Source organism: Danio rerio, chromosome 21 (genome assembly GCF_049306965.1).
Source record: "Danio rerio strain Tuebingen ecotype United States chromosome 21, GRCz12tu, whole genome shotgun sequence".
Taxonomy (NCBI): domain Eukaryota; kingdom Metazoa; phylum Chordata; class Actinopteri; order Cypriniformes; family Danionidae; genus Danio; species Danio rerio.
In genome coordinates, this window is record NC_133196.1 from 34,309,826 (window position 1) to 34,322,334 (window position 12,509).

The 12,509-nt window shown below is 33.4% G+C and overlaps 1 protein-coding gene across 10 annotated transcripts in view; it reads left to right on the forward strand.

The window, feature by feature from the left end:
* The window catches only part of tenm2b (teneurin transmembrane protein 2b), a 576,016-nt gene that overhangs the window by 193,159 nt on the left and 370,348 nt on the right, over positions 1–12,509 (forward strand). For 6 of the 10 annotated variants that reach the window (XM_068216114.2, XM_068216117.2, XM_068216118.2 and 3 more), the window contains one exon: positions 2,076–2,123. The exons of the other annotated variants lie outside the window; for them this stretch is intronic. In XM_068216114.2, the coding sequence (XP_068072215.2) occupies positions 2,076–2,123 (48 nt within the window). The remainder of the gene's footprint in view (positions 1–2,075; positions 2,124–12,509) is intronic. 10 annotated transcript variants of the gene reach the window in all.

Below are 12,509 nucleotides of genomic sequence, written 5' to 3' on the forward strand. Positions count from 1 at the left end.
TGGTTAGGTGTGGGCATTAAAAAGCATTGCATGCAGGTCAGATTGCAACTGCACCAGGTCTGCATCCAGACTCATCTCCAAAAATGATGAAAAATACAAAAAGGTGTCTAATGAAAATAACTGAAAAAGCTAAATATTTTTATGAATTCGTATTTTTTTACCCTGTATTTTTAAACTTCAGCTGGCATATCCAACCTCTTTAGAAGTTAGAAATGTAAATTTTGCTTAAAGAGAGAGACCGATTACCTGCACCTATTGCCGTAATTGGTCTGTCTCTTCAAGCAAAAGTTGGTTGGTATTTAAATAATTGCAATAATTACATAATTTACATATTGACAATGCAAGTAAAAATAGTAATACTTTAGTATTTATATATTATTTCAAAGTAAAAATAAATCTGAATATAGATTTGTTAAAAAAAGCTTAGTCAAATATGTGCTTGCTGCATATCAATATTCTGGGTGTAAAAAGTAAAGATATTTCTTTATTTACTTTTGCCCACCTGCAGTCGTTAACCAAAAAAAAAATCTAACTCTAAATTCTAACTTCTAGTGAAGTTGCTAGCTCAAATGTAAAAATACAGGGTAAAAAATACAAATTCGTAATTTTTTTCCAGTGTATTTTCTCATATAAATGACAATAAAATGTATTATTTTAAACAATATTTTGACAGATTGTCTTTTTTGACAAACAGATCAAATACATTTGTTTTTTTATACATTACATTCTTAAAAACATATGTATAACAAAATTATTTTAAATATAATAAATTAATTATTAATGCTGTATTTTCAGTTGTTTGTGTTTACAAATATGTTAATGTAATTTTTTAGTAAGAAACCATATCTAAAAAACATTATAGTTTATAAATATTTAAAAACTCTCCCGATTTAGACTATTATCAGCCCCTTATGTTTATGGAACAAAAGTATTGCCTATAAAACAAATAATAAGTTACAAAATGCCTGGTGTAAAATATTGCACTGTAATATTACAGTCATATTGATTTGTGGTGTAATATGATGCTTCAGTACAAGAGCTTACACCATTACTTATTTAATAAACCATTATGATTTGCCATTTGATATCCTTTCATGTTATCAGCTAGCAATCACATCATTTACTGACCATTTACTGCTGACTCTACAACCATTGTCATCTAAATAGCCTGTTTATATGTCACTGTAGGCTGGTTTTCAAAAACCCTCTACCTCCCCTAGCTCCACCTGTCTTATCTTCTAATGGGTTCATGCATGCTAATTCATTCAGCAGCAGCAAAAGTGATATGTTCATAGAAATTGTTGGCATTAGTATTTTCAGCAGCATAAGCATGCATAGCAGATCTAGTCGGCCATTAACATATCCATTACCATGCATAACCTATTCCAAAAGTTATCATGATTGAAATACTATTTACTAATTTATGCTGATTACTCAGGGTCAACATTTGACGTTTATTAAGGTGGAATTACCTAAACATTAAATTAGCTCTATCAAAAGCCACTACAGACAAAATAAATAAATGAGCAGCAGGTCACGCAATGACAGGTTGAGTAAATAATAATATGCGGCGGTGATGCAAGGCACTGTTGATCTGTTCTGTTTGCATGTTGCATTCGTCAGGTTACCTCATGCATAGGCACACTGTAATTACAATTTCTGCGGTTACATGCTTTAGTCTACACATAAATTACCTTTTTTGTTGTTGACGCATAAATTATGTCTCTGGCGCAGTCAACAGATGCTTTGTTTGCACAGAAGCACTCTGAACTGAATTAAATCCAAAGCTCGGCTCTTCAAATGTTACCTCGACGTGTATACTCTTAAGATTCCTCAGAAAATACACATACACATACACACACAAAATTCGAGGAGGGTTTTTATGAGCCTTGATCTCACGGCATCAGATTGTTCAGAGGTAAAAGCAAAACAACTGCGATTTCTGTATCTTGTTATTTCTTTGATTTGTTTTCAAGGTCTTGTGGTTTATGTTTTGTGTGTGTTTTTGTGTTTGCTACATTTGATGTTTTTATAATTTGCCATCCTTTTACTTTGATTTCATTTTCCATTACAAGCATACTTTGATGATGAGGATGAAGATCTGTTTGGTGATTACTATTTCAGTAAGTTGCACTGTGTCCATGTGTGTTTGCTGTGTTGTTTTGTTTTGTGTGTGTATATATACAGTTAAAGCCAAATTTATCTGCCCTCCTGGGAATTGATGCCCTTCTCCTCAAGTGATGTTTAACAGAGCAAGAAAAGTTTCACATTATTTCCTAATTTTTATTTATTTATTTTATATTTTTTTCTGGTGAAAGTCTTATTTCTGTTAGTTTGTTATAAAATTTACGGCAAAAAACTGGTAGCTGTGGTTGCCAGAAATCTGGTATCAAAAATATACCAGATTTCAAAAATCAAAAATATGGTAGAGATGTTTTTCAGTTCTTCAGTTTACGGTATAAATAAGAAAACTGTAACATTACGGTAAAAAAAATAAAATAAAAATAACAGCTGTGGTTGCCATTAATCTACTGTTAAAAATACAGTAGAGATGTTCTTCAGTTTACAGTTTAATTAAGAGAACAGTAAAATTTACAGTAAAAACTGGCAGCTGTTACCAGAAATCTACCGTAAAAAAAATGGTAGAGATATTCAACAGTTTACGGTATAATTAAGAAAACTGTACCATTACGGTAAAAAACTGGCCGCTGTAGTTGCCAAAAATCTACTGTTAAAAAATATAGTAGAGATGTTCTTCAGTTTACGGTATAATTAAGAGAACAGTAAAAAACTGGCAGCTGTGGTTGCCAGAAATCTACCGTAAAAATATGGTAGAGATGTTCTTCAGTTTACGGTATAAATAAGAAAACTGTAACATTGCGGTAAAAAAAAAACTAACAGCTGTGGTTGCCATAAATCTACTGTTAAAAATACAGTAGAGATGTTCTTCAGTTTATGGTATAATTAAGAGAACAGTAAAATTTACAGAAAAAAAAAACTAGCAGCTGTGGTTGCAATAAATCTACTGTAAAACATATGGTAGAGATGTTCATCAGTTTACAGTATAAATAAGAAAACTGTTACATTACGGTAAAAAAAAAAAAAAACTAACGGCTGTGGTTGCCAGAAATCTACTGTTAAAAATACAGTAGAGACGTTCTTCAGTTTACGGTATAATTGGGAGAACAGTAAAATTTACAGTAAAAAATTGGCAGCTGTTGTTGCCATAAATCTACTGTTAAAAATACAGTAGAGATGATTTTCAGTTTATGGTATAATTAAGAGAACAGTAAAATTTACAGTAAAAAAACTGGCAGCTGTGGTTACCAGAAATCTACCGTAAAAAAAAATGGTAGAGATGTTCATCAATTAACGGTATAATTAAGAAAACTGTAACATTATGGTAAAAACTGGCAGCTGTGGTTGCCAAAAATCTACTGTTAAAAATATAGTAGAGATGTTCTTCTGTTTACGGTATAATTAAGAGAACAGTAAAATTTACAGTAAAAAAACTAGCAGCTGTGATTGCCATAAAGCTACTGTAAAAAAATATGGTTGAGATGTTCTTTAGTTTACGGTATAATTAAGAAAACTGTAAAATTTACGGTAAAAAAATAAAATCTACCATTAAAGCAAGCCTAAGCTGAACAACGGTGATCTCCGATCCCTCAAGCTGCACTGCAACGAAAATCCTCATTTATCTATAAGCCATATCACCACATGGGCTAAGGACTTTACTTAAAATGGTACCTATGATGTAAAAAAAATTTTTGTAAGCTTTTTGGACAGAACTGTGTGCAGGTATAGTGTATCCACAGTCATATCGGAGTGATAGAAACACAATACATCTATTTTTTTAAATTTCCTGACAGTAAAATGAGATTTAAATCCCTCCCATTTTGAGACCCATCGCAACGTGAATAGTGCGATTGCTCAGCGCACCAAATTGACCGACAGACGCGTACTACCATGTCTCTGTAGTAACGCATATAATTATATTAACAAGACAGGACGTGCGCAAAGCAACTGGAATAAAAAGATCTGTTCAGCTCTTTGTTATCGGCAATCATCATTAAATGTGATCAAGAATGAGTTTTACAAGTTTAAAAAGTTTTTAAAACAGTGCATGTTTGCAATAAAGACAGTAAAATTGTTACGTAATTCTTCACCACAGCCGCATAGTGTCAGTACAATTATAAAAGAAGAAGCTTCAATCCCGGTTTGTGGACATTAAATCATGTTTATTTTGTACATCAACATAATGAATGTTCATACAGCAGTGGATATTAACATGTGTCCTGTCACATTTGGCAAAGCTAAACATGTGATTGTGTGTGTGTGAACTTTATAACTACATTGTGTGTGACTCATTGCTGCGGGAATGCTAGAATTAACCCCACAACAAACAAAACATATAATCAATGATAAAGTTCTTACGGTAGTATTGGAGATCTGCTTCATTCTTGTCTGTCACTGTGCTGTCTATCTACATGAAGCCTACACACACACGTGGGAACGGTGGGCAGGGAGAACCAGCTTTGAATGCACAACAAAAACAGCTACAATGCCATAACAGCTCAATTTTCCCAGATTTAAAAAGGTATAATAAAATAATCTGATGGGTGTTTTGAGCTGAAACTATACAGACTCCTTCTGGAGACACAAAAGACTTATATTAAATCTTGAAAAAGAGGTAAAATAGCTGTCCTTTAAGCTGATTACTATTACTGTATCTTGCACAATTTTTAGAACATTTTATGCATTGTCACTAAGGCAAAGATAAAGGAAATTAGTTATTAGAAATTAATTAGTAAAGCTGTTGTGTTGAAAAAATCTTCTCTTCATTAAGCAACAGTTGGGAAATATTTTTAAGCATTGAAATTTCTGTGTGATGTTTGCAAATTCTCCTCGTGTTTACGTGGGCTAAATTGGCCATAGAGTATGTGTGTGAATGCCAGAGTACATGGGTGTTTCCCATAGCTGGGTTGCGGCTGGAAAGGCATCTGCTGCTTGAAACATATGCTGGATAAGTTGGCGGTTCATTCTGCCGTGGTGACCCCTGATAAATAAGGACCAAGCCAAAGGAAAATGAATGAAATTTTACAGGAGGGTGCTAATAGTTTTGACTTATACTATATATGTTTTATCCAGACCCCACATCTGATAATAAGCAATTTTGAAAGAGCAGTCACGGACTTCTTTTAATGAAGTCAGACTTTAAAGCTATTAGTGGGCATACTGCAAATTGGATGGCGACAGGTTTGCAAGAAAGCTTTTGTTTAAAAAAAATGGTGTTTTTGTGTCAAGAGAATTCCCTTTTCAAATCACCTCTTAACTGTTCATTTCTATCCCTGTTGAGAGCTGCAGTCACCGGCTGACAGATTGCTGCCTTCATCATAAAGCTCTCATTAGAAACTTCATTAATCACAATGCTTTAAACAAACCCAAGGCCAATTAGCCTCACATGGCATAGAGCCAGTCTCTCCAGTCCATTTCTCTCAATAACATGAGTAACCGTCTTTGAAAAGTCATTTTTATTGTGAGGTTTTTTCCAGATGCCATTCAAAAAAGCCCTGAAAGGCCAATTTTACAAATAGAATAACCCAGTTAAACCCTTGTTTGTGTGTGTGCGTTTCAGTGTGTGTGCTTTGTTTGAATAAGAGAAAAAATACATAATTGCATTTTTTGCACCCTTATTTAAATCTCTCTTACTTACACAACTCATAATTCCCATGGTCATGGAAAACTTGATCTATATTCTATAATCATGACCCCCAGGACTGAATGTAAAAATATAGGGGCTGTTTAAACCTCATCACTTCATGCAATTTCTCTGATAGCTAGTTTCATTTACATTTGACCACTTACGTAAAAGTGTCTTCACTAAATGGATATGATTCTGATCTTCAAATCCATGCTATATGCAAATTTAACTAAGTTACATTAACTTAAAATGTGGTGTATCTGACACTTGTTAAATTGTTATTATTATTAATATTAATTATTCATTCATTTTCTTGTTGGCTTATTCCCTTTATTAATCATGGGTCGCCACAGCGGAATGAACTGCCAACTTATCCAGCCTGTTTTTACGCAGAAAATGCCCTTCCAGCCGCAACCCATCTCTGGGAAACATCCACACACACACTTATTCACACTCATACACTACGGACAATTTAGCCTACCCAATTCACCTGTACCACATGTCTTTGGATTGTTGGGGAAACCGGAGCACCTGGAGGAAACCCATGTGAATGCAGGGAGCACATGCAAACTCCACACAGAAACACCAACTGACCCAGCCGAGGCTAGAACCAGCTGTGAGGTGATCTTCTTGCTGTAAGGTGACAGCACTACCTACTGTGCCACTGCACAGCATTATTATTATTGTTATTTTTTATTATTTTTATTATTATTGTTTTATTTTTTATTAGTATTATTATTATTATTATTATTATTATTTCACTTTTCATAAATGGCATACACATGATTTTTTTCATTTAGACTATAGACTAACTATAGACTATTGTGTTCCAGTAAAACATCGCTGCACAAGGCGAGCTCCACGATTACTGTCATCACGATTACCGGCTAAATGAAACATCTATTTTTGCAATACAAATAGGTGCGCAAGATATCATTCAAAACAGTTTACATCAATTTGTGTATAGGCATGGGCTGGTATAAGATTCTGATGGTATGATAACCTTGGATAAAAATATCACGGTTTCATGGTATCACGGTATTGTGATACCTGCTCTTAAATAGGTTATTTTTAAATGTCTGGGTAAAAAACAACAATTTTTTTCCCCATTGAACACAATATGTATTTTTTAAGAAACATTATTTTGGAACAGTAAATATGTCAGGCTAAATAATTCAAATAAATCATTGACTTCTGCAATCTTCATTAGTTTCAAAAACACAAATGTCTTTACAACTTAAAAAGGCATCCTTGCATATCTTTCTTTTCTTTGGATATAAAATAAAAAATAAACTGCACTGTTCAGGTCTAAATCAGGCTGGAATGTTGGTTTTTAAGTTATTTGTTTTTTAAATGTCTCCTGAATTGTGGGCTGATCAGCAGCATTTGAGGTGGAGGGTACTGTTCTGCAGATATTGTTCTCCTAAACCTAAAAAATATATTATAAATTATATAGTTGTAAAAAAGCTTATAAAAATAATTAAATAAATATTAGCTCCCTGTTTATTTTTTTTAACCTATTTCTGTTTAATAGAGAGATTTTTTCAACACATTTCTAAGCATAATAGTTTTAATAACTCATTTCTAATTACTGATTTATTTTATCTTTGCCATGATAACAGTAAACAATATTTTACTAGACATTTTTCAAGACACTTCTATTCAGCTAAAAGTGACATTTAAAGGCTTCACTAGGTTTATTAGGTTAACTAGGCAGGTTAGGGTAATTAGGCAAGTTATTGTTTAATTATTTGTTTTGTTTTTTACTTTCTTATACTTGTCTTTTAAATTTTTTCATTCTTGTTTATGTACAGCACTTTGAATTGCCACTGTGTATGAAATGTACTATATAAATAAACTTGCCTTGCCTAAAGATGGTTTGTGCTGTAGACTATCAAAAACAATATATAGCTTAAAGGGCCTAATAATTTTGACCTTAAAATCTTTTTTTTTTTTTTTTTTTTTAATGAAAAACTGCTTTTATTCTAGCCAAAATAAAACAAATAAGACTTCCTTCAGAAGAAAAAAAAATATTATCAGACATACTGTGAAAATTTCTTTGCTCTGATAAACATCATTTGGGAAATATTTAAAAAAAGAAAAATAAATCAAAGGGGGGCTAATAATTCTGACTTCAGCTGTATGTGAACAGTTTACCAGAACATTTTTGTGGTTTTAAAACCTTGACTTTTCCAAATCGCAGTAAACTGGAAACGAGTTAGCGTTCCATGCATGTTTGTGGATACTGTAATACTCTCCCCAAAACAAAACACATTGCCTTTCTGAAAAAAAAAAAAAATGCCATAATCTTTTATTATTTTTCCCTCTCCATGCATACACAACTATAAGAGCCTACGGGTGTATCTGTTGTTAATGTTGTTATTTGATATTAATTAAGTTTTCATTAATTTAATTTTCATTAATTTATAAATTCTAATTTGGTCATTTTAACAGTTAATGGATGGTCAAAAACTGAATAAAACAAACAAAAAGGATGAACAAAACAAGCATTCCAATGTATCATCTGTGTCATCTGTCCATTGCATTTTCATTTGCGCTGTAAACACTGGCCATGTCATATAAACTTAAACACTCTCGCATGTTTTCAAGTTTTGATTTTCATAAGTCATTTCAACAACCAGATACATTCAGACCTGTAGATATTTGTATTGAATATGGGTAACACTTTATTTTGGTGGTCCCTATTTCACATTTTGTTGACTAAAAGTTTGGCAACTACATATTACCTCTCACTTGAGTATTAGTAGACTGTCTGCTTAATATCTGCTGATACTGCTCCTTCAGCAGACATTTAACTGACTTATGCAAATACATGTCAACTTACACTAAACCTAGCCCCAACCTAACATTCTACTTATGATCTAATGAAAATTAGTTAGCATGTAGATGCAATATAACTTAAACTAAAAAAATAAAATGTGTTAAAGGGACCATCAAAATAAAGTGATACCATAATATGACTTAGAGTTAGACAACCCCCTGAAGTGGTGTTTAGACCCCCTCCTTGAGTGATATTTTCTATTTAGAAAGCATTTTTTATATAATCAGACACCTATTCGATCAGGAAAAAAAAAATTATGAAAAAAAAAGTCTTTAGAAAACTGAATATTAAATCTGCAACTGCGTGTTATTATGAAAAGGCAAAGGTCCTACCTGCTACTTCCAAAAAAATATGCCTAATAAAAGGACCAGTCAGTGTATTATAATGCCCAAACTATCTGCAGCACATTTGGTTTGTGTGGCTGTTAGTGTTGTTATTACTTATTTTTAAATGGAGGCTGGCATACACTTTTAAAACAAACCTTGAATACGCTTTTCAAAGCACTTACGCACACCCGTGACTTTCCTGTTAATAAATTTCTCCTTCTCCATTTGGAATTTGTCCTTGGTTTTCTCACATTTGAACAAACTTCCCATTTGTTCTCAATATCAGCATAATGAGCTTCAAAATGAGTGTGAATGAGGTCAGGAATAATATCCGTTCATAACCGCGTCTGTGGTTAGCACTCAATTATGAAGCGATAGTCTCATTTTCACCCCTTCTACGGTGAGATAGACGCACAAGCAAAGAGTCTTCTTAAGATCTGAAGAAACACATTCGTCTCAGATGGACCATAAAAGGGGCAGTGTGGACAGTTTTAACATAGTAAACCCATTTACCTGCTGCTCGCATTGTGAAACCAGCAATTTCCCTGAAACTATATTAAGTTAACTTACAGAATGCCCTTGTCTGCTACCGACAGCCATCATTTACTGAAAAAAAAGATGCTGTCTGGAATGATGACACTTGCAGCATCCGAAGACATGATAAATGTTAGTGCTGAGAAATATAGGAAATGATGGGAAAGCTGCAAGGCTGTACGATCTGTGAGCTAGTCCTCAACCATTTTTTTTTACCTTAGTAAAATGTTATTACATCAAAACTTACATGTGTACTGTATATTTTTAATGCATATAAATACACACATGCATGTATACATTTAAAAAAAGCATTCATTTTTAAAATATATTATATATAGTTAAATTACTTAGATGTAATTTTAAATATGTTTATGTAAATATGTATTTTAAATGTATATGTATGTGTTTTTAATAAGCAAATTGTATATTTAATAATTTTATTTATATATTTTAACATTTATTTCACTATTTAATTTTAATTGGAAAGTAATTTAAGTAGTAAAAAGTAAATTATTTTAAAAAATAGAAATAAATGAACAACCAAAAATAAAAATATGCAAAACATTAATGTACATATAATTTGTATTACATATGCATGTTTTGTTTACGTTATATGTACGTTTTATATTATAAAACATGTATATATAATATATAAATAAAATTAAAATAATTAAAAATAAAATATATATAAATATATTATGTAAATACAAACATTTATTTTTTTATAATTTAGTTTTTACTACTTAAATTACTTTAAAATTAAAAATACTTAAGAGTAAAATTTTTTTTTGAAATATATAAATAAATCATTAAATACATAATTTGATAATTAAATACATGTACATTTAAAATACATATATACATATAAATACAAACAGTCTTATGCAAAAGTTTGGCCACACCTGATCATTTTCAGAATTGCAATCCATAGCCTGCTGGCCCATTTAAATCAACAAATTCATTTGGCTATATTTTATACCCTAGGGAAAAAGCAACATTTCAGTTCTGACATAACATTTATTTAATCAACAGATGCCATGCAATTTAAGTCTTAACAAAAACAGACAAGTGCAAAATTTTGGGCACCCCATCAGATTAATGACATCAATCTTTTCTACAAAAACCTGTAGACACTTCTTATAGTCAAGGATAAGTCTCTGAATACATTTTGAAGGCATTTGGACTATTCTTCCTTGTGGAATTTCTCTAATTCAATTAGGTTTGATGGGTGCTGAGTGTGAACAGCAATTTTCAATCCCAAGCTCATTCTAAAAATGTAGTCCTGTGGACGTTTCTGGAGGTCGCGAAATACGTCCCGGGAGGTACATATGGCTGCATTTCTTTTTTTTAAGCGAACGCTACGGGGTGGTATGACGTTGTTCCCTTTCGTGCTTACCGGCTGACTGCTTACCTCCGTGTGGACGGCTTTCCCGCCGCAACCAGTTTGTCCAGTCAGCTCATCGTGTGCATCGGCAGACTTCAGATGCAGAGAGGAGTTGAACACGGTGACCTGGGAAGAGCGGTTCCAGAAATCAGACAAGACAAAAACAGAATCCAAAAAATCAAGTGAACGAGTTCATAACAGGGTAAGAAAAGGGTGAAATCCGAAAACGTGTTAAAGAAATCACACGAGGGCTTTTCTTTTTCTAGATGGCTTTTCTAAATTGTTGCTCAGGGTTAGGGAAGTGAGCAGGTCAATTGGTAAAACTGGTTGTTTTTAGGGAAGGAGGAGGGTCGGTTAGCCAATTTGCCGGTCGCGCAGTCAATCATTTGGTCAGTCAGACAGCGGCCTCTGGTGGGTTCACGCGAGAACAGTGCAGGCCCGAACATTTGAAATACGAAAAAGCACACACAGCGGCCTCTCGCCAGATTCGCGAAAACAAAAACTGCAAAAATACGTACCTCCAGGGATGTACTTCGCGTTCTCCAGAAACGTCCATGGGACTACGTTATCAGAATAAGCCTGAGTTGGCAATTTTTAATTCAATCTATAGATTTACAACAATGTTCAAGTCTGGGGACTGGGATGGCCATTCTAGAACATTGTATTGTGTCTGAGCATAAATTTCTTGATAGATCTGGAACTGTGCTTTGGGTCATTGTCCTGCTGAAACATCTAACCCTGTCGGTAATTCAGCCTCTTGACTGATTCCTGAACATTGTTCTTCAGAATCTACTGATACTGGGTGGAATCCATGTGACCTTTAACTCTGACAAGGTTTCCAGTAACTGTTTGCCACACATGCCCACACCTTGATAGACCCTCCACCATATTTTACAGTATGGAGCAGGTTGTACTCCTGGAATGCTGTGGTTTTTATTTGGCATGCAACGGTATGGTTGTGGCATCTGTCAACAGTATATTTTTCCAAAATGATTCAAGCTTGTCCAGGTGAGCCCTTTATCATACCTCAAACCTATAATGGCAGAATGCAGAAAAGGCTCCTTCTGCATTACCTTCCACTGAGCTGTTCCACTGACATTACTGACAATACCACTGGAGCAAGATGTTACTGGAGCTTAATGTTACTGGGGTTGGTATCGACGGCTCCTTTTTCAAATGGTACATTTTCATATGACTAAACTCGTACGAATTAGCCAATGAACTGACAAAATGTAAAATAGTTACATTTTCTCGTGAGATCACCTCAGTGTGCAGTGCTTCCTACAGGTTTGAAATATACTTGCAGTGGTAGCCCGGATAAAAAACACCTTTTTCCCCCAGCACAAAAATGGTCAACTACATGTGACAAACAAAAAATATTGTGATTTTTTAACTTGATTTTTTTTGTCATTAAGACACTGTTATACACACTTTACAGTATTGTCAAAGCATTTTTGATATGTATAAAGTATGTATTATGTTAACATCATTACGTTTATAAAATATACAGAAAATGAGAAATAAATAACAGAAAAAAGGAATAAAAGTAGACATTATTGCTAAAAATAATAATAATTACTAGAATAATAACAATTATTAATTAATAATAATATTTATTCATTCATTCATTTTCTTGTCGGTACCGGGGTCGCCACAGCGGAATGAACCGCCAACTTATCCAGCAAGTTTTTACGCCGCGGATGCCCTTCCAGCTGCAAC